A 23,262-nucleotide genomic window follows, 5' to 3' on the forward strand; every position below is an offset into this window, starting at 1 on the left:
GTAGTGTGGGTGGCTGTGTAGGGGGTGGTGTGGGTGGCCGTGTGGGTGGTGGTGGTGTGGGTGGCTGTGTAGGGGGTGGTGTGGGTGGCGGTGTGAGGGGTGGTGGTGTGGGTGGCTGTGTAGGGGGTGGTGTGGGTGGCGGTGTGGGGGGTGGTGGTGTGGGTGGCTGTGTAGGAGGTGGTGTCGGTGGCCGTGTCGGTGGTGGTGGTGTGGGTGACGGTGTGGGTGGTGGCGAGGGTGGTGGTGTGGGTGACGGCGAGGGTGATAGTGGGGGGGTATTGTGTGGGTGGTGTTGTGTACTAGTAAAAATAATCACGATTATATATGCCTGATAATATACACAATATCCAGAACACCACAAAGCCTGGGCACACGACAGTAACTGCAGTTCGACGAAGACTAACAGTGTGCATCTCTCTCCTGCAGGTCATGACAGCGAGGCGTGTGAGGAGGGGGCGGTGGTGCCCTCCGCCCCGCCCATGGAGCACATGGACCACTTCACCGGCTACGAGCAGCTCTCCTTCGAGGCAGGTAAGTCTCGCTGTAGCCTTTAAGACCAGGCTAGTCCCTCCAGCCTTGAGACTAGGGCGCTAGGTTACTCCAAATGCCTCTTCAGAGTTGTCAAGATCCTCCTACAACCCAAGAGGTTAATTAGATTCTCGCCAAAGATACCTTCGGCTTCCCCGATGTTGTGAAAGGAACGCCCCACGGAAACCTTGTAGTTCCCACCTACCCAAGGAATAAAGGGTTCCACTGAGACACCCGAAGCTATGGTTTTGCTTGCCATTAATGGTAGGTGATTCCATTGGGGCTACAATATCCAGCTACCTCAAGGCTGCTAGCTCACTCTCTTGAGAAAGCTGCGGTTACCTCCAGGCGGCTCCCCAGAGGCACTTTTAGATAAGGATGACAAGTGATGTTTATATGGTCTCGTTGGGCCACATAGGCCTACACCATCAATATGAACAAAATGTATATAATTATAACATATAAGGACGTGGTATACAAAAGTACATTATCCTCAGCATCATTATACAGACACTAATGGTGATAAATTTAAACTACGAAAGGTAAGTCTGTCACTGTTGCATATACCTTGGGCAAAGCCAATACCACACGATCTGGATGAAACTTTAACAAAGTCTCCGTTCAAATAAGTGATCCTTTGTCGGGTTGGCTCCGTTTTCTTCCTCAGAGATGCTAACGTGAATAGAGAAAACGGAAATATTCATGCTTCTGTTGATGGGTAACTTAGGAAACGTAATTCAGCACAGTTAGTGTTACTGACAATGTTTTTGAACATTATTTAATTAGCGACATAATTCCATGTTTTAGCTCTTGTTATATATATATATTGTATGTTTACCTCTTAGAGATCCTTATTTTGTGTGTCGCGGGTGAGTGTTCCGCTGCCTCTCAGTTCTTGTTCAAACTCTGGTTTAGAATATCAGTAAAGGGGTTTAGTCGTGAACAGAGAGAGAAGAGGGGAAAAGTATTGAATTGTATTTTTTACATTAACTGTCAGTTGTCTAGGGGCAAAGTTTACAATTTATGTGAATTCCTCAACAGCATCCTCAGGTCAGTTCAGGAAATAAATAAATAAATAAATAAATTTGTATTCAGGTAAGGTACATACATACAAGGTAAGATAGAAAAGTTGATGGATTTATAGATAGAGCTAGTATATACAATGCCTAAAGCCACTATTACGCAAAGCGTTTCGGGCAGGTATAAATCTATTTGAGACTTTTATAAAGTAGTTGTAAGAACCTCTCTCCCGTATCCCGTCAGCGTGACAGGGATAGACGGATGAGAAACATTGAGGTGACTATTTGGGGAGGAATAATATTTGAAATTTCAAAGAATGCAGCCGTATGTTTTACACTAGAGGGGAAACCCGGCTGAGACCGGCTCTCTTGGTCCTTCCCCCTCACGTCTCTCTTCCTATTACCCTCTTTTTCCCTCTCCTTCCCCTCCCCACCTTGCCCCAAACTCCCCTCTCCCCCTTCCCCCCTCCTCTAGACCCTCAGCTCTCCACTCCTCTCAGACCGCGCCGCGGGGACCTCAGGCCTCCGGAATCAACGCAAGGTAACCGCAAGGTAAGGTAACCCTATCCCCCCTAACATCCCCCTCTCTCCCTCTTCTCCACTCTTCTTCGCCTCTTCACCTCTCTCCCCCTTTCTTCCTCTCTCTGGGATGCTCTTGGACGTAGGTTCGAACTCTCGTCACTGACCTTGTGGATTTGTTCTCTCTGCCCCTCTTCAAACTTTTCTCCTCTCGCAACTCTTAGAAAATTTCTACTGTATAAGAAACCATTGAAAATACTAAACAAGTCTACGCTCATCACTGCCAATATTTCAACCTTTACAACATGACAATAGCAAGGTGTGAGAGAGGGTACGGGAGGAGGAGAGGGGGGGGGAAGGTTTAGTTGCTAATATTCCTAAAAGTGTGACACCGAGGCCGACCCCGAATAGCCTATGACACTCCCATACCTCAAATGATTTGCGTAGAAGCTGGGTGAGACTAGCCCCATACATCTGGCCTCCATCCATGGACAAACAGACAATCCGACATTCTCTCGTCAGTATCTATCAGCAGCCAGAGTGTTAGGCAAGAGGGAAAATTATTAGTCCTTGCAGTCACGTATATCAGACACAGATCAGTTAATACTTGTCTTTATTGTGAGGCAAATGCCGAAGGGAAATGCTGTATAAAACGTTATTGGTTGATAATGTATCAGGGGAAGACGTTATTGGTTGATAATGTATCAGGGAAAGACGTTATTGGTTGATAATGTATCAGGGAAAGACGTTATTGATTGATAATGTATCAGGGGAAGACGTTATTGGTTGATAATGTATCAGGGGAACACGTTATTGGTTGATAATGTATCAGGGAAAGACGTTATTGATTGATAATGTATCAGGGGAAGACGTTATTGGTTGATAATGTATCAGGGAAAGACGTTATTGTTTGATAATGTATCAGGGGAAGACGTTATTGGTTGATAATGTATCAGGGGAAGACGTTATTGGTTGATAATGTATCAGGGGAAGACGTTATTGGTTGATAATGTATCAGGGAAAGACGTTATTGGTTGATAATGTATTAGGGGAAGACGTTATTGGTTGATAATGTATCAGGGAAAGACGTTATTGGTTGATAATGTATTAGGGGAACACGTTATTGATTGATAATGTATCAGGGAAAGACGTTATTGGTTGATAATGTATCAGGGGAAGACGTTATCGGTTGATAATGTATTAGGGGAACACGTTATTGGTTGATAATGTATCAGGGGAAGACGTTATTGATTGATAATGTATCAGGGGAACACGTTATTGGTTGATAATATATCAAGGGAACACAACACGTTATCGGCTGATAATGTATCAGGGGAACACGTTATTGGTTGATAATGTATCAGGGAAAGACATTATTGGATGATAATGAATCGGAGAAAACCTTTATTGGTAGATAATGTTCCGCTGTGAGAGAGGGAGACATTTGAGAAAGTTGTTGTTAAGGCTTCATCCAGCAGTAAAGTGTTGAACACTCCCCTGCCCCGTCCAGCACCCGGCGTGTGCTCCCAACATACGCCAGAGATCCAGTAGTTGTAAGGAGAAAGTGCTGATTGATTAATTGATGAAGATTAAGTCACCCGGTCGGCCGAGCGGACAGCACGCTGGACTTGTGATCCTGTGGTCCCGGGTTCGATCCCGGGCGCCGGCGAGAAACAATGGGCAGAGTTTCTTTCACCCTATGCCCCTGTTACCTAGCAGTAAATAGGTACTTGGGTGTTAGTCAGCTGTCACGAGCTGCTTCCTGGGGGTGGACTTTAAATGACCTTGATACACAAAGGACGCATTTTGCGATCATCCTATAGTGCTTTTTCTTATAAACTGGTGTTCGGTGGTTAAGTTGAAGCCGATGTCATGTGATCGGGAAGGCGGAGGGGAATGCATTTTGATGGTGTGGGGAAGTAGGGTACACTCTGACCGACTTCAGAAATCCTAATTTCGTACGACGCTATTTAGTACTTCAGAGTTAAATGTAACTGAGAGAATAGTTCAATCTTAGTTGCCCATCTAGCTCTCTCACAGGATAGGTATGGGGTGCATAATAAATGAACTAAACTAAACTCAACACAGCCACTTAATTAAACTGTATTTCACTCTCACATCCTTTGCCTCTACTTCTCCTCTAGTCAATCCTCATTCACTTTGTTAAAAGTTTCTAGTTCCCCCTTCCTCTCTCACTTCCGCGTTTTCTCTCACGATCTCTACAACATTCCCCGTATACCCCGTTATTAAAGAAAACGAATCTTTGCCCAAGGATAGTTTAGGGAGGACTCAGGTTGAAGTGATGTGAGGTAACGCCAGGTGTCGCATGGGACAGTATGCTTTCAGCAGTGCGTTGGTTGCTTGGATTACGTTGGTTGCTTGGGTTACGTTCTGCATGTATGAGGTAGGGCGAGTTTCATATGTTTCCTAATTCTTTGATTGCCTGGAGATATTTGGCCAGTGCTTAAACTACTTAGTATTTTGTATGCAGTGAAAGGTTTCTTCTCACTAATATATGCTAGATCTTAAAACTTAACAGGAACTACGTTTGGGATCAGTTCTTATATGAAACTAATTATGATTACATGATGTCTGACGGAGGTAATGTTCAGGTGTCTTGTCGAATCGGCTCTGATGCACAACTTGCCCAATAGGAACCATAGTCATGGTTTTGTACACGACGTTATGATCTACTGTTGACAAAAGTGTTCTAACCTAACTCTAGACGTTTTTCTAACCTAACTCTAACGTTAGACGTTTGGCGCCTAGAACTCCAGACGTTCTAGGCTCTCGTTCATGTCTCTCTTTCGTGTCTTTCGTAACTAGATTTTCTTTACTTTTCTCTTCGCGTGAGGCTTCTTGTAGTTTTTTTTTATTACTGTTTTTTTATCTTTTTCTTACTGTTTCTTATTTATACCCTTTTTCCTATTCTTTTCTTTTCATTACCTTATTTCTAACATTTTCTTTACCTGATTCTCTTTATTCTTCTCTTTCTCTGTTTTTACCTTTTTCTCTTTTTTTCTTTAATCTTATACTTTTATCTTCATCTTTCTTGCATTCTTCCCGCCACTCATCGCATACTATTTCATCGTATTATTTTTCCACTCTCATTCCATTACACGACTTAACAATGGTCGGACCGAAACGTCATCATCTGACGTGGGCTTTGGTCATCACATCTTCAGCCACATTATTGTGACTCATCGTCTGCAAATGTTAGATCATCCTCGTATGATGAGAGGTGAACGGGGGAGGATATTTGGTATATCTGAAGAGGGATGATGGACTTGGACTGGAGCCTTGTGGGTCACCCGATCTGACAGGGATGTTACACGGGAAGCGAGTTTGTGTGTAGACTTTGAAGGTTCTATTTGTGAGGGGAGATTATAATTAAAAACTGGAAAGCGCCAAGCCATTACGACTATATAGCATTGGAAAGGGGGTCAGGATAAGGATTTGGGATAGGACTGGGGGGAGGAATGGTCCCCAAACACTTGGACGGTCGGGGATTGAACGCCGACCTGCATGAAGCGAGACCTTCGCTCTACCGTCCAGCCCAAGTGGTTGGGCTTGTGAGGGGAGAATTTTAGGCATGCGAGTAATTTTTTTCCCTTGTATTTATCAGCAGCCGAGGGAGCTCCGGTGGTTGGCTGGCGGGAAGAATGTTGTCAAAAGCCCGTTTGAGGTCTAGGAGGACAGGAGAGAATTTCCTGATTTTAAGAAGTGTTTCCTTCGTGTTGAAGAGTATTTAGTGAAGGGTGGAGAGACAGTTTGATGGTGATGTTCAAGACGCTTCTGGAGTGCGCGAGCCTTTACATGACATTTTCCAGTTTGTCCAAATTCAATAGTACCAAATTCGACTTTCTAATTGTCCATTACATCCGTATAGGTGCGATGGTTCAGCTAGTTATTATAAGTACTCTCTAAACAGGAAGATGGACTGGAATAATCAGACGTTTGCAAGTATGACATGCGCGGCCCTCGTTATCCAGGTGATGTGTGTGTGTCATGTTGGATGTCTCTCTCTCTCTCTCTCTCTCTTCTCTCTCTCTCTCTCTCTCTCTCTCTCTCTCTCTCTCTCTCTCTCTCTCTCTCTCTCTCTCTCTCTCTCTCTCTCTCTCTCTCTCTCTCTCTCTCTCTCTCTCTCTCTCTCTCTGTGTCTCTCTCTCTCTCTCTGTGTCTCTCTGTGTGTCTCTCTCTCTCTCTCTCTCTCTCTCTCTCTCTCTGTGTCTCTCTCTCTCTCTGTGTGTCTCTCTGTGTGTCTCTCTCTCTCTCTCTCTCTCTCTCTCTCTCTCTCTCTGAAGTTGCAAGTTTTCTTCCCTTCATCCTGTACTGCATGTAAGGTCATCTTGCTGCAAATCCCTGCATTTGTCAGGGTTAAAGTCTAGTAGCCTTTTCTCAAACCATCTATGGAGATTGTCTAGTTCGTCTTGTAAGGTATTGTAGTCCTCCTCAGTACTGATTCGCCTCATTAGCTTAGGATCGTCAGCATTCATGGATAAGAATGAGTCTACTTCCTCTGTTGTTGTTGTTGTTATAGATTCAGCTACTCGGAACAAGCTCCAGTAGCACGGGCTATGGTGAGCCCGTAACTTACCTGGCACAGAAGGGGGGCAAGTAGCACGGGCTATGGTGAGCCTGTAGTGGACTTACCTGGCATAGGAGCGGTGGTGTGTGTCTGTTAGATCGTTCACATATATCAGAAACAGGAAGGGCGCTAGTACCGACCCCTGAAGTACCCCACTCCTTTCACCTCTCCATTCTGACACTTCTCCTCTTGTGATGCTTTACATTCTTCCTGAAAGGTACTCGTTCATCTACTTGAGTACTTTTCCCGAAACACCAGCCAGTTTTTTCGAGTTTGCACTAGGCGCTTGTATGTGCGTATGTGTGAGTGTGGGGGCGGGTGTTTGTGTGCGTGCGTGATCGTGTGTGTGTGCGTGCGTGGGATGTATGTGCACGTTACGGGTGGTGACCGTCCACCATAAACCACACGCACTTCCATCGTTAAGTTTTAATGAAGTTGTATCAGGCAACTTGATCAACAAATCTTCATGACTTTCCATCTGTCACTTGTTATTTTCTCCCGTGTGGGTCCAGGTGGGCCCGTGTGGGTGCAAGCGAGCCCGTGTGGGTCAAGGTGGGCCCGTGTGGGTGCAAGCGAGCCCGTGTGGGTCCAGGTGGGCCCGTGTGGGTGCAAGCGAGCCCGTGTGGGTCCAGGTGGGCCCGTGTGGGTGCAAGCGAGCCCGTGTGGGTCCAGGTGGGCCCGTGTGGGTGCAAGCGAGCCCGTGTGGGTCCAGGTGGGCCCGTGTGGGTGCAAGCGAGCCCGTGTGGGTCCAGGTGAGCCCGTGTGGGTCCAGGTGGGCACGTGTGGGTCAGTGGGGTACCCGTCTACCATGGCGAGATGGGGCGAGACAGGTCGAGTATTCAAAGATTCTGTTGTTCATGATTCTGTCAATTCTTAGATTCAGACGAATTTTGTACTCTGTGATTGAAGACAAATGTTTAGATTGTGACTCTTCTAAGCTGCACCGTGGAGGTGCTGCACTTGGAGTGCCAAGAGTGACTTTTAAGTATGAGCGTTTGGGAGGGGAGAATGAGTGGTGGTGTGTGTAAAGAGGAGGAAGCCCTCCCCCCAGCCTCCTCTCTCTCTCTGTCTCTCTCTCTCTCTCTCTCTCTCTCTCTCTCTCTCTCTCTCTCTCTCTCTCTCTCTCTCTCTCTCTCTCTCTCTCTCTCTCTCTCTCTCTGTCTCTGTCTCTCTGTCTCTCTCTCTCTCTCTCTCTCTCTCTCTCTCTCTCTCTCTCTCTCTCTCTCTCTCTCTCTCTCTCTCTCTCTGTCTCTGTCTCTGTCTCTGTCTCTGTCTCTCTCTCTCTCTCTCTCTCTCTCTCTCTCTCTCTCTCTCTCTCTCTCTCTCTCTCTCTCTCTCTCTCTCTCTCTCTCTCTCTCTGTCTCTGTCTCTCTGTCTCTCTGTCTCTGTCTCTGTCTCTGTCTCTGTCTCTGTCTCTCTCTCTCTCTCTCTCTCTCTCTCTCTCTCTCTCTCTCTCTCTCTCTCTCTCTCTCTCTCTCTCTCTCTCTCTCTCTCTCTCTCTCTCTCTGTCTCTCTCTCTGTCTCTCTCTCTCTCTCTCTCTCTCTCTCTCTCTCTCTCTCTCTCTCTCTCTCTCTCTCTCTCTCTCTCTCTCTCTCTCTCTCTCTCTCTCTCTCTCCCTCTTATGGGCTGCTATGGTTGAAGCAGCAAGTAAATCTTGTCTGGAAGAGGTCCACTCAGGTCAGCCAGACGCTCTAATGGCTCCTGGATCATGTAAATATATAATGAAACTAACGGACTGATTGAGATAAAGTGTATGAGACGTCCCCCCCTCACTTCCCTCACCTTCCCCTCACCACCTTCCCCTCACCACCTTCCCCTCACCACCTTCCCCTCACCTTTCTGGTCGGGAGGGACCAGAGTTGGAGAGCAAGAGAGAGATCTGCATCTGCCAAAGGACTTGATAGAGTAAAGACGAGAGAAAGTGATGATAACGATGATGATGAGGAGGAGGATGATGGGCAGCGACGGACGTGGCTTTGTAGGATGATGGAGGCGGCGACCGACACTGAATTTTTATGCCTTGTTTTCAAGCAATTTGCAACTCATGGCTTCGTTTTAATGACTTAATGACCTTGTTAGAGAGGCCGGCCCCTGGCGGTGTGAGGCGAGGGGTATTGGAGTGTTGGTGAGGTGTAGGACAGGAATGATTTAGGGAATGTGAGGGTGAGTGTGGTTTGTAGTGTGAGGGGTGGGATAGTGTGAGACTAAGAGTGAGGGGGGGGGAGTGTGAGGTCATATTGCTTAGGATGACGCATAGATGATTAAGTCTGACGTCACAACTGACGTCACTTGTCCTATCTGACGTCACAAGTGTACATATCTGACGTCACTTGTACATATCTGACGTCACAAGTGACGTCATTCAGCAAGGGGGAAGTAAGTAAGTAATTATCAAAAGAAGGCACCAAACCGGGAAGGCTATGTAGCACCATCAAATACGCAAAATAATCAGAGGGCGCTAAATATCACCAAGGATGCCAATACGAGAACAAAAACGCATAAGGCGAACGATATCAAAAGTATCCGAGTCACCAAGAATTCTATCGAGGGACAGGTGACCGCGAGGGGCGGTCGGAAAGCAAGACACACGCTCGTCCTGGAAGTCAGGACATTCAAGAAGGACATGCACGACCGTAAGAGGGACAATGCAACTAGGACAATAAGGAGCAGGGCGGCGCTCCATCAAGTGACCATGGGTTAAGCGAGTATGGCCAATACCCATACTAATACCAACACCTGGTTCTCGGGCTGTGTTGTGATCGTAGTGTTTTTTTATATTTCCCCCGGTCAGCAAGGGGGAAATATAAAAAAACACTACGATCACAACACAGCCCGAGAACCAGGTGTTGGTTCGCTGGGTGGCCCAACTCTTGGGTCACCCACCACCAACTCTTGGGTCACCCACCACCCACTCTTGGGTCACCCACCACCCACTCTTGGGTCACCCACCACCCACTCTTGGGTCACCCACCACCCACTCTCTCATTACCAACCACTTTAAATCAAACAGGAGTTATTTTAGTCCTTTATTATGCACCCCATACCCATTCCATGTGCGGTGGACAGGGTTTCAGTGGCACACAAAGGGATTCAGAACTGAACCCCACAGTTCATTTAACTAAGTAATATCGCAATTGTTTTAATACACGTAAATATATATATTTACACATACTACATATCCATAGATACACAAATACACGTACGTATATCAATAGCCTTATTTATTAATTCACAAGTGGTTCAAGAGGTGGACGGAACATTTAGTATACAAGGCAGTTTACAGCTGCGGTGGGTTAGTTGGAAAGATTGTAATCCTGCTCCACACCCACCTAACTGGGCGGCAGCTTTACAGTCATGTGCTCCACACCCACCTAACTGGGCGGCAGCTTTACAGTCATGTGCAGTCTGCTCCTACTGTAAGCAAAGTTTAGATATTTGGCTAAGGTTGCTGGCAGTTCATCATTATGAATAAAGTACTAACACATGTCTTGAACACTATCGATAAAGTTCTCTGAATTCGGCAATTTTTTTCGCATTCAATAATTACAGTGTGTCGTAAAGTATGTGAATAGTTATGCTGACAGTTTACACTTAGTAAAGTCTACGTGAGCAGGTGATGTAGACTGCTAGAGGTACTTGTAGCCCAGCCTGAGCCTAGCAGGTGGAGCCGGTCGGCCGAGCGGACAGCACGCTGGACTTGTGATCCTGTGGTCCCGGATTCGATCCCGGGCGCCGACGAGAAACAATGGCAGAGTTTCTTTCACCCTATGCTTCTGTTACCTAGCAGTAAAATAGGTACCTGGGTGTTAGTCAGCTGTCATGGACTGCTTCCTGGGGGTGGAGGCCTGGTCGAGGACCGGGCCGCGGGGACACTAAAGCCCCGAAATCATCTCAAGATAACCTCAAGATAGCAGGGGTAACATCTGCACGTCTGCTGAGTTTATTGCATGACCCACACACGTGCAGTTAATCATCCTGCATAATAGAATGATAGCTAAAGGTACTCGATTGAATTTCCCTTTGCCTCAAGTCGTCTAGATGTTGTTGCAGTTCTCCGGAGTATCGCTGCTCGATGGCAGTCAGAGATGGTAATCAATTTCCTTTTTACGAACAAACGGTTTGGCCAACTCATCAGTTCGGACACTAATTTGGGAAGGAATCTATAGGAGACAAACTCTGACTCCATCATTGATTATTTCAGTATATCTGTGTCTAGCTTCAGACACAAGTACGTCACAGTTATACCTTGGGGACCTGAGTGCGGTCAAGGATGACAGAGTTGCTTACAATTAGCGTGTGGACTTTGGAATCATATACTTGATTGAGTGAAGGATTATGGCAATCAAATCTCTCTGAATAGTGGAGGTCCAGTTATTTATACGCGCTCCCCATTCAGTAACAACCGCACTTCCAGCTGCGACACTGAACTGGTACAAGGTCCCGCCAAACACACACCGAAATTACGACGTTGCTACAACGTTCGAACAAGTTTTAACACCTCCTAACCAGTTATAACAACCAATATAACAAGTTGTAACAACGTTCTAATACGTCATAAACACGTTAAGCCAAGATGTAACAACTTTATTACAAGTTGTAACAAGCAGAAAATAGAAACAGTTTCGGTTTGTGTTTCCAGGGTACGTGCCATCAGTGCAATAATTTGGGAGAGGGAGTGCTTGGTGAAAAGTCTCGGACCCCCAATACCGGAGGTATGTGTTTGAATAGAAGGACCAGGTGTTGCAGGTGTGAACGGGGAGGCAGCAGATGTGTGGAGTGAGGGAGAGGCAGGTGGGGTGTGAGAGGGCGGCGCAAGACCAGACAGCGTGTGAGGGTTTGCAGCGTGTACACGAGTCCTCCATCAGAGCGGAGTGAAACGTGGTGTCCGCGTCTGGCTTACGGCGGGGCCTCTGCTCCAGCCCCAACAGGGCGCCTACAGCACCAACGCGTCCCAAGGTGGCCCCCTCCAGCAGCAGCAGCACCACTGAGGCCCCGCCGTCAGCACCTTTGGTTGGCCATCTAGTAGACGCATCACCACTGGACGACCAGCTAATACGGTCACTATACACCGGCTGCTGCCTCCTGTGGACCTGAGGCTGGACCTTCCAATACGAAGGGTGGAAATATATCGCAGCTTTTCTAAGCTGATGTACTCGAGTATAAGTGAGACTTTAGAAGCTACACTCCCCTTCATCCCTCTTCCATCCCTCTTCCATCCCTCTTCCATCCCCAGTCCCATCCTCACCCCTTCCTCTCTACCGGTACAAGGCACTACTCACATCGTGGGAAAGGAATCACAAGCAGCTTGTATATTTAGAAGCTTACAAAGTTCGAAAACCTTTTTCAACTTGAGAGTTGAAAGACAGGATCCAAGAGCTGGCGCCCCAACTCAAGCAAAGTTTGGTGAGTGAGAGGAGGAGGAGGAGGAGGAGGGGGCAGTGTGAGAGTGGGAGGAGAGGGAAGGTGAGACACAGGTGCTGAGGAGGAATTAGATGGTAATGGAAATTAATAGGGTTCGTAAGATAGAGAAGGGCGCAGACAGGCAAGGGTGGTGACAAGACACTCTCCAACACGCTACAACACCGGCCAACACGCTACAACACTCTCCAACACGCTACAACACTGGCCAACACGCTACAACACTCTCCAACACGCTACAACACTGGCCAACACACTACAACACTGGCCAACACGCTACAACACTGGTCAACACGCTACAACACTGGCCAACACGCTACAACACTCTCCAACACGCTACAACACTGGCCAACACACTACAACACTGGCCAACACGCTACAACACTGGCCAACACGCTACAACACCGGCCAACACGCTACAACACTCTCCAACACGCTACAACACTGGCCAACACGCTACAACACTGGCCAGCACGCTACAATACTCTCCAACAAGCTACAACACTGGCCAACACGCTACAACACTCTCCAACACGCTACAACACTGGCCAACACGCTACAACACTGGCCAACACGCTACAACACTAGCCAACACGCTACAACACTGGCCAACACGCTACAACACTCTCCAACACGCTCCAACACGCTACAACACTGGCCAACACGCTACAACACTCTCCAACACGCTACAACACTGGCCAACACGCTACAACACTCTCCAACACGCTACAACACACACGCCAACGCGCTACAACACACACGCCAACGCGCTACAACACACACGCCAACACGCTACAACACACACGCCAGCACGCAGCAACACACACACACACACCAGCACGCTACAACACACACACACACCAGCACGCTACAACACACACGCACACCTGCACGCAGCTACAACACACACACACACACACACCAGCACGCAGCAACACACACACACACACCAGCACGCAGCTACAACACACACACACACACACACACACACCAGCACGCTACAACACACACGCACACCTGCACGCAGCTACAACACACACACACACACACACACCAGCACGCTACAACACACACACACACCTGCACGCAGCTACAACACACACACACACACACACGCCAGCACGCAGCAACACACACACACACACACACACCAGCACGCTACAACACACACACACACACCAGCACGCTACAACACACACACACACCAGCACGCTACAACACACACACGCACACCAGCACGCTACAACACACACACACACACCAGCACGCTACAACACACACACACACACCAGCACGCTACAACACACACACACACCAGCACGCTACAACACACACACACACACCAGCACGCTACAACACACACACACACACCAGCACGCTACAACACACACACGCACACCAGCACGCTACAACACACACACACACACCAGCACGCAGCAACACACACACACACCAGCACGCTACAACACACACACACACCAGCACGCTACAACACACACACACGCCAGCACACTACAACACACACACACCAGCACGCAGCAACACACACACACACCAGCACGCAGCAACACACACACACACCAGCACGCTACAACACACACACACGCCAGCACACTACAACACACACACACCAGCACGCAGCAACACACACACACACCAGCACGCTACAACACACACACACACCAGCACGCAGCAACACACACACACACACCAGCACGCTACAACACACACACACGCCAGCACGCAGCAACACACACACACACACCAGCACGCTACAACACACACACACACACCAGCACGCTACAACACACACACACCAGCACGCAGCAACACACACACACACGCCAGCACGCAGCTACAACACACACACACACCAGCACGCAGCAACACACACACACACCAGCACGCTACAACACACACACACACCAGCACGCAGCAACACACACACACACAACACAGCATCACTACAGGAGCCAGGCAGCAGCTGGGGCCCGGGTCTCCGGAGGCTCCAGCAGTGATGTTGGGCGCGGTGCTGCGCGGCTCACTAACCGGGATCCACTTCCTTAATTGGCCGCCCTCAATAGCAGGCAGAGTGGTGGACCCTCAGGCCATGGAGTACCACGAGAGGTCTGAGGGCTGCCCACGAGAGGTCTGAGGGCTGCCCACGAGAGGTCTGAGGGCTGCCCACGAGAGGTCTGAGGGCTGCCCACGAGAGGTCTGAGGGCTGCCCACGAGAGGTCTGAGGGCTGCCCACGAGAGGTCTGAGGGCTGCCCACGAGAGGTCTGAGGGCTGCCCACGAGAGAACTGAGGGCTTCCCAGGATGTTCAAAATTGTGTTGATGGTATATAGTCGTATCTAAAAGCGTCTTGGAGTTTCCCAGAGACTGTGTGGCAATTGAAAACTGTAAGAATATGTAGGTAGGTGTGAGGGCCGCCCTGGAGGAAGCCTCCCTGGAGGAAGCCTCCCTGGAGGAAGCCTCCCTGGAGGAAGCCTCCCTGGAGGAAGCCTCCCTGGAGGGATACCCTCCACCCCTCGGCCCACAGCAAATTACTGACGTCCGGGCAAGTGGGGAAGCTCTGAGCCAGCTGCATCCTCTGGTAACGAGCTTTGTGTGTCGAAAGTCGTCATTGGTGAATCCGAATAATCCCGCACGACTCCACTCTTTATAATTGTCTAGTGATGAGCCTCACGTAGTCTCTGTGGCTTAGGCGCTCACTGAGGCTTCATGTTTCTGCTCGACGAGTTGGATGAACCACTTGAGATTCAATAGACGTGTCTTTGTTGAGGCTTCGGGCCCCCTAGCACTCGGGCACGGAGTACTTATGCCAGTGGGCGAACTCTCAGACATTTAGTCTCAGGTCTTCGTCTGCGGCAGACTGATCCTCTTGAGCTGGTGTTTACAGCGGTGGGCGGTGGGCGTGGGTCATGGCGTCACGGGCGGTGGGGTGGGCGTGGGTCATGGCGTCACGGGCGGTGGGGTGGGCGTGGGTCATGTCATCACGGGCGGTGGGGTGGGCGTGGGTCATGTCATCACGGTCGGTGGGGTGGGCGTGGGTCATGTCATCACGGGCGGTGGGGTGGGCGTGGGTCATGTCATCACGGGCGGTGGGGTGAATAACGTTTAAAATAAACGAAGTTACGTGTGCATTAGTTACATACAAGTCTACACAATCGGCCGGAATATTGAGTCCTGTCCCCATGTTTTCCACTGCCACAGCGTCCGGTTTGGAAATAAATTTACCAAATTGCGGCAGATATCCGGACGGCGCCGGAGGCTCTCCCACAATTCTCTTGCTCTCCTCACTCCGGCCGCCCTGAATTTTTTTTCTGGAACCTCTCACTCACGGGCCATAATGCCTTAAAGGATTTAAATGGGGTGACAGTCGCACCTATTTGAGGGCCAATTAAGAGGTTCAATCTCGGGATGCCGACTAAACCGGTCCCTAACTGCCAGGGAGGTGGGGACGGGCGGTGACCGGTGTTGTACCGGTCTAATGGTGTTAAGACTGGTGGAGGGCGCGGTGCGCCAGCAGTAGGCAGAGAGACGTCTACAAGGGTGTTGATATGCGTCTTGGCATTCCAATATGTCTTCAGACTAGACTCCTCAGACTAATCTAAAGAGATTTCAACTGTTTTCTATTGAATCCTGAACCAAAAATAGCAAACGTTATCAGTACAAATATAAAGTTTCCAACTTTTGGTATTTGTATGTACAGTAAAATTATTGAATATTAGTGAATACTCAGTACAACAGCATTACTGTTGGAAAAATCAAACTCTGATGCAGACATTTTCTTCACGAAATCAAAGGAATTTTTTACAGTAAGTGTTTCCGCCCGTTCTCAGAGTAAATACATTACAACGAGACACCAAACCCTTATCTTCTTCATACCACCTGGAGAGTTATCTAGATATTTGTGATGGTCAAAAAACCATATTACGATTTAATTAATAGACTACTTGTAAACTGGAAAGTGAAGTCTTTGTCCTAAACAGAAATATAAGATAAAGTTATAACTTTATTGTATTATAAATCGTTGATTTAACATATAAAAGATGTGTGTGATTTTAATTCGATTTCGTTGCAATGGTCTGAAGAATTTTGTTTTCTATAAATTCTAAGGGACACTTGTAGTTCCTTTTTTATTTCGTATCTCACATTTTTGAGAATGCACGATATTAACGTAACGTTAACATAACTATGGATCGGGAGTAGATAATTAGAAGGAATTACTAGTGGTGTTGAAGGCCTTACCTCCAGACGGTCCTCCTTGAGGAGGGATTGAATTACTTTGTTAAAGGATGCATGAGGCGTCTGGAGGTGCTGGTGGTGGTTAGCCGCACTGATTGAATTGTATAATTACTTGTGGCTGGGGAGGCGTAGGGAGATAGTAGCTGACGGATGGTGGTGAGTCTTCACTCACTGTCTGCGGCCCAGGGTGAGGCCCACCCGCCCACGGTGAGGGCTCGGCCCACCCGCCCACGGTGAGGGCTCGGCCCACCCGCCCACGGTGAGGGCTCGGCCCACCCGCCCCTCCCCCAGGGTGAGCTGTTCTCTGGCGTGGAACTAAACTAGTAAAGGGGTAAAGGTTTATAACAACAGTTCCTGACTTATAAGAAATAAGTTGGAGGACAGGTTCAGGGGAGTCTCTCTCTTACCCTGAAGGAGAGTCTCTTTCACCCTGGAGGAGTAAATCTCTCTCACCCTGGATGAGTATGTCTCACCCTGGAGGAGTGTGTCTCTCTCACCCTGGATGAGAGTGTCTCTTACCCTGGAGGAATGTGTCTCTCTCACCTTGGATGAGTCTCTCTCTCACCCTGGATGAGAGACTCTCTCACCCTGGATGAGAGACACTCTCACCCTGGAGGACAAAAGAAACAGGGGGAGATATGATCACACACAAGAACACCATTGAGAAACACAGGGCAGTAGGATATAAGTGGAAGCTAGAAGCTAAACACACGTGTAAGAGACAGTTGACTTCAGGTCACAGGTAACAGTCATAAGGTCCTCACCTGTTTCCTAATACCGGACAATAAACACGGGTGTCGGACCATAAACACTATTAAGTAAGGGACAGAAACTTGGATAAGGCCAGAAAGCTAAAGTTAGAGACGAGGAGGGCCAGAAGACAGACACCGGGAGACGATCTGAGCTACAGTCGACCTGCTGGGGCTGGCTGCTCGCATCCCCCTGCGTATCTACATATATTTTCCAGGTGGGTCCCCAGCACGCCTTTGCCCCCTCCTCCGCCTCCTGGAATAAGAATGAGAACAAGTGAGAGCGCTGATGGGTATGAGCTGCCGTCATGGATATGAATGTGATTGGGAGTATGAATTGGAATTGGAATGGTCGTTAAAGCGAGTCGTTGGGAAGAACAGCAGCAGCATTGGGGGGTTGGGGGGGAATGTGTCTTGTCGTGTGAAGGATGAGAACGTTCCCCCTTCCTTCTCAACCCACTGCCTTCCTCCTTCTATTTCTCTTCCTCCCTCATCCTAATTCTCTTTCTCCCTTTCCGCATTACACATAGGAAATTCACGTCCCTCCCTCCCTCCCTCCCTTGCCTATCCTGTACCGCGCTATTCTATCCTAACACTCCTGTGTTTCCTCGGGGCACTGCTGCCCGCCCTTCCCTCGGGGCACTGCTGCCCGCTCTTCCCTCGGGGCACTGCTGCCCGCCCTTCCCTCGGGGCACTGCTGCCCGCTCTTCCCTCGGGGCACTGCTGCCCGCCCTTCCCTCGGGGCACTGCTGCCCGCCCTTCCCTCGGGGCACTGCTACCCGCCCTTTCCTCGGGGGCACTGCCCTCCTCCCCAATGGCGTTAAGAGCTGTTTGTGAAACTCTTGTATTGGCCACAAGAATACGAAACTGATTTTGTATTTCATTCACCTGCGGTAAACTCGCCCTGGCGTCCTCCTGGACCACACAGCCTAGTCCCCTCTCGTTTGACACCCGTTAAGAAGGGAAACTGGAAATGTCATTCTAACTCAAAGGATAAATTAATCTTTGTTTACATGATCGAAGTAATCTCCTTGTTGTATTAACCAAGTTAATTATCTGTCTGCTGTATTAATACAACGCCTTCACTAGACGTCAAAAGTTGTTTATTAACGACAGACCCACTGGTCTCCTGGGGTCATTAATGACAGACCCACTGGTCTCCTGGGATAATTAACGACAGATCCACTGGTCTCCTGGGGTCATTAATGACAAACCCACTGGTCTCCTGGGGTCATTAATGACAGATCCACTGGTCTCCTGGGGTCATTAACAACAGACCCACTGGTCTCCTGGGGTCATTAACAACACACCACTGGTCTCCTGGGGTCATTAACAACACACCACTCGTCTCCTGTGGTCATTAAACTTCAAACTTTCACATCTCGCCTGAAAACATGAATTTTGTTGTGTGTATCAGAGGTTGGTAAGATACGCCCCTGGGTCAGGCCTGGGGGCGCCGACGGGGCCGCCGACGAGGCCGCCGACGGGGCCGCCGCCGGGGCCGCCGCCGGGGCTGCCGATGGGGCCGCCGACGGGGCCGCCGACCTCTCAGCCCCCGCCGGAAACTACAAATATAAGGAGAACGAATTGGTAGCGCTCCAAATGTCGCTCAAGACGCTTCTAGCGCCCCCCAAAAAATGTCTCTCTCATATTGTCTCTGAGTCCCTTCCCCTCCCCCTTCTTCCCCTCCCCCTTCTTCACCTTCCTCCCCCGCTTTCCTCCCCCCCCCTCCGCCTCCCCCCCCCCTAGACAAGGTGTCACGAAGCCCGTGTGTGGCAAGGACTCTGAACCATGTTGGACAGGATTGGATTCGCCGCTCCCCCGGGTGCCACTGAGCTGCTCCTAATGGGATCAGGGCCACAACCTCCCTCAATGAGGTCGTTACGATGCTCGTCCGGTATCTGCCTCTTCCCCGGCCCCTGTTGTGTTCCGTAGCTGTGTTCTCTGTCTTTAATGTGTTCCCGGCCTTCCGTCACGCTTCGTTAGATATTCCCGTGCCTGGACAACAGTAGGAGTAGGAGGAGGCCCCTCTGGACAACAGTAGGAGTAGGAGGAGGCCCTCTGGACAACAGTAGGAGTAGGAGGAGGCCCCTCTGGACAACAGTAGGAGTAGGAGGAGGCCCTCTGGACAACAGTAGGAGTAGGAGGAGGCCCCTCTGGACAACAGTAGGAGGAAGAGGCCCTCTGGACAACAGTAGGAGGAGAAGGCCCTCTGGACAACAGTAGGAGGAGGAGGCCCTCTGGACAACAGTAGGAGGAGGAGGCCTTCTGGACAACAGTAGGAGGAGGAGGCCCTCTGGACAACAGGAGTAGGAGGAGGCTCTCTGGACAAGAGGAGTAGGAGAAGGCCCCTCTGGACAACAGTAGAAGTAGGAGGCCCTCTGGATAACAGTAGGAGTAGGAGGAGGCCCCTCTGGACAACAGTAGGAGTAGGAGGAGGCCCCTCTGGACAACAGTAGGAGTAGGAGGAGGTCCTCTGGACAACAGTAGGAGTAGGAGGAGGCCCTCTGGACAACAGTAGGAGTAGGAGGCCAGTAGGAGGAGGAGGCCCTCTGGACAACAGGAGTAGGAGGAGGCTCTCTGGACAAGAGGAGTAGGAGGAGGCCCTCTGGACAACAGTGGGAGGAGGCCCTCTGGACAACAGGAGTAGGAGGAGGCCCTCTGGACAACAGGAGTAGGAGGGGGCCCTCTGGACAACAGGAGGAGGAGGAGGCCCTCTGGACAACAGGAGGAGGAGGCCCTCTGAACAACACATCCCCCACATCAGGAGTGTCGATATATCGCTTGAGTTGCAAATCACTTTCTCGGTGTGAAACAGATTTGTGGTAAATTGGAAATGTGATTGTTAGCGTTGTGCCCGTGTTGTGTCCGGTGGTTGATGAGGCTACTGGGCTGCTTCCCTCGTGTCAGCGGCTGTGGCACGGTCTGTGGCGCGGTCTGTGGCACGGTCTGTGGCGCGGTCTGTGGCACGGTCTGTGGCGCGGTCTGTGGCGGGGTGAGGCGTCAGCGGCTGTGGCAGGGAGATATCAGCAGCGGTTTTAGGCCTTCTAGAGATAGTCTCCTTCCTCTCCTTATACAATATCAGGAGAAGGCGCCAGGTGATGGGCCAGTAAGGGAAAGACAAAGGAAAGGTTGGCGGAAGAAGAACAACTGCATCTTAGAAGCCTGCAGTCATCCCAAACTACTAGGAAGGCTGCAGTTACTTGGAAGGAAGTAACTACTACTAGGAAGTAGTAGGGGAAGCGAGGATGAAGCGGGGGGTGGAGGTTGTGAAGCCACACTGCTACCAGACGACAGCTTGGGGAAGTACGACCAGCAGGGGTACATGGTAGTGAGAGACAGCGTCGTGAAGATTGTGGTAGTGGTGGTTTACAATCCCCCACCTGACAGTGGAATGTGGTCAACAATCCCCCACCAGACAGTGGAATGTGGGTCTACAATCCTCCACCAGACAGTGGAATGTGGTCAACAATCCTCCACCAGACAGTGGAATGTGGTCAACAATCCCCCACCAGACAGTGGAATGTGGGTCTACAATCCTCCACCAGACAGTGGAATGTGGTCAACAATCCTCCACCAGACAGTGGAATGTGGTCAACAATCCCCCACCAGACAGTGGAATGTGGGTCAACAATCCCCCACCAGACAGTGGAATGTCGCAGCACCTCACTAAAGGTAATGGGGGGAAAAGCAGCCACAATGGCATGGAAAAAGTGTGTTAACATTTGAATGCTTGGGGGTTTTAATCATATGGATAAATTAGACTGGATAAATAATAACCCCCGCATGTGGATGATCTTCTTGAGGTTATCTTGAGATGATTTCGTGGCTTTAGTGTCCCCGCGGCCCGGTCCTCGACCAGGCCTCCACCCCCAGGAAGCAGCCCGTGACAGCTGACTAACACCCAGGTACCAATTTTACTGCTAGGTAACAGGGGCATAGGGTGAAAGAAACTCTGCCCATTGTTTCTCGCCGGCGCCTGGGATCGAACCCGGGACCACACGATCACAAGTCCAGTGTGCTGTCCGCTCGGCCGACTGGTTCCCATGATGATGACATGGAGAACAAAGCTGGTAGACACAGCGGTCAAGCTCTTCTTAAAGCAACACCTTGCAACCTGTCCTCTTAAAAATAACGTCGCTTTGGCCGTTTGCCCGTATGGCCGAAAGTGGACGTAATTTGAAAATTAAAAAAAAATGAAAATAAATTTGAGTTTTTTTTCAACAACAGTAAGTTAAGAGTCCTCTGGTAGGTTAGGTGGGCAGGAAATTCTCATAAAGTTTCAAAACGTTATGAAAAACGTTAATTGAAAGTTTCCTCTCCTAACCTTTTCGAGTAAGCCGGACGACTCAAACAGAAAACGGGACAGTACGTCACTTTCATGAGCCGATTTCATTTCAAATTACGTCCACTTTTGGCCATAGCGCGCATACCAGCCAAAAGCGACGTTATTTTTAAGAGGACGGGTTGGTTCAAGAACCAGCAATAGTTGAGGAAGAGGCCCTATACCTGCAACGCCACTCCGGGTGTTTACCAAGAATGAAGCGGATGTAAGAACTAGAGGGATACCCTTAGTAGGGTGGCGAGCGCTGCAGAGTACAGAGCGGAGATAACGGAGTTGGTTAGACCAAGAAACACGTCCAGAAAAGTGAGAGATTATAGCCACGGAGACTACTGGTGGGTGACGGACTATCTTGAGATCTTCTTGAGGTTATCTTGAGAAATGATTTCGGGGCTTAGCGTCCCCGCGGCCCGGCCCTCGACCAGGCCTCCTATTTGTTACAGCCCCCCTCCCCCCAGGAAGCAGCCCATAGCAGCTGTCTAATTCCCAGGTAGCTATTTACTGCTAGGTAACAGGGGCGTCAGGGTAAAAGAAACATTTTGCCTATTTGTTTCCGCCTCCACCGACAAGGCGGAGAAGTCCAGTGTGAGAGAGAACTGGAAGAGAAGACTACAGATGAGACGATGGAATTCATCACCCGGAAATATTCATCCCCTTCAATGATGACGTGGAGGAGAAAAACACAGAAATCCCTTTTTTCAGAATGTACTGCAAGGATGCTAATACAAAAACCAGCAAAGAAAGAGTACAGTGAACTTGGAACAGTAGATAATAGTGGCACTATGAAAAGCTAGAAACTAGTACACCCGAATCAGGAAGGCAGCCGAGAGGCAATTTTAAATCTATGTTGCGACAAGAGCCAAGAAAGGGGTGAATTCTCACGATAAATTACTAAGAGTTCCTCACATAACTTGGGGTTTCAAGAGGTGTTTACACAAGAACCTGCGTGGAAGGGGGGGAGCGAACTATCAGGAGAAGCGCCAAGCCATTACGACTATATAGTACTGGGAATGAATCGGGATAAGGATTTGGGATGGGACTGGGGGAAGAAGTGGTGCCCTTCCACTTGGACGGTCGGGGATTGAACGCCGACCTGCATTAATCGAAACCGTTGCTCTACCGTCCAGCCCAAGTGGTTGAGAACCAGCGTGAAGACCAGGGTGGTAAGATGAGTGATGTCCAGATGACAGCAGTCACTGTAGAAGAAGTAAAGCTAATAAACTCCAGTAATTGTCACTGGAGAAACTAAATTACAAAATAAATATAACCACCAACCGGGCTGTAGTGGGCCTGCGGGCCGCTCCAAGCAACAGCCTGGTGGACCAAACTCTCACACATCATGCCTGGCCTCGGGCCGGGCTTGGGGAGTAGAAGAACTCCCAGAACCTCATCAACCAGGTATATTTAATATCATCCTGGTTGCTGAAGGAGGCTGCAGAGGAACTTCAAAACATTCCAGGTTAGAGTTTTTCCAGGATTCTGGAAAATACAAAGTCACGCTATTCCAGGAAAAAAGAAGACACAGAAGGCACTAAACTACAGACCAATGTTATTGACAAGTATTATGTTTAAAATGCTGGCAAACATAATCAGTGTGAATTTATATTTTGGGAAAAGGGAATTTAGAATTTGATAGTTCTATGACAAGCTTACTATAAAAAGACAGGAAACAGAAGGCTGGGCAGACTATTATCCTAGAGTGCCAAAAAGCATTTCCCTGGAAACACAAACCGAAACTGTCTCTATTTTCCGCTTGTTACAACCTGTAATAAAGTTATTACATCTTGGCTTAACGTGTTTATGACCTATTAGAACGTTGTTACAACTTGCTATATTGGTTGTTAT

The 23,262-nt window shown here is 49.2% G+C and overlaps 1 protein-coding gene across 1 annotated transcript in view; it reads left to right on the forward strand.

Annotated features, from left to right (window-relative positions):
* The window catches only part of LOC123747267 (protein SSUH2 homolog), a 411,115-nt gene that overhangs the window by 107,568 nt on the left and 280,285 nt on the right, over positions 1–23,262 (forward strand). Inside the window, exon 2 of the mRNA XM_069319781.1 lies at positions 427–531. Coding sequence (XP_069175882.1) covers positions 427–531 — 105 coding nt within the window. The remainder of the gene's footprint in view (positions 1–426; positions 532–23,262) is intronic.

Source organism: Procambarus clarkii, chromosome 94, assembly GCF_040958095.1.
Source record: "Procambarus clarkii isolate CNS0578487 chromosome 94, FALCON_Pclarkii_2.0, whole genome shotgun sequence".
In the NCBI taxonomy this organism is placed as follows: domain Eukaryota; kingdom Metazoa; phylum Arthropoda; class Malacostraca; order Decapoda; family Cambaridae; genus Procambarus; species Procambarus clarkii.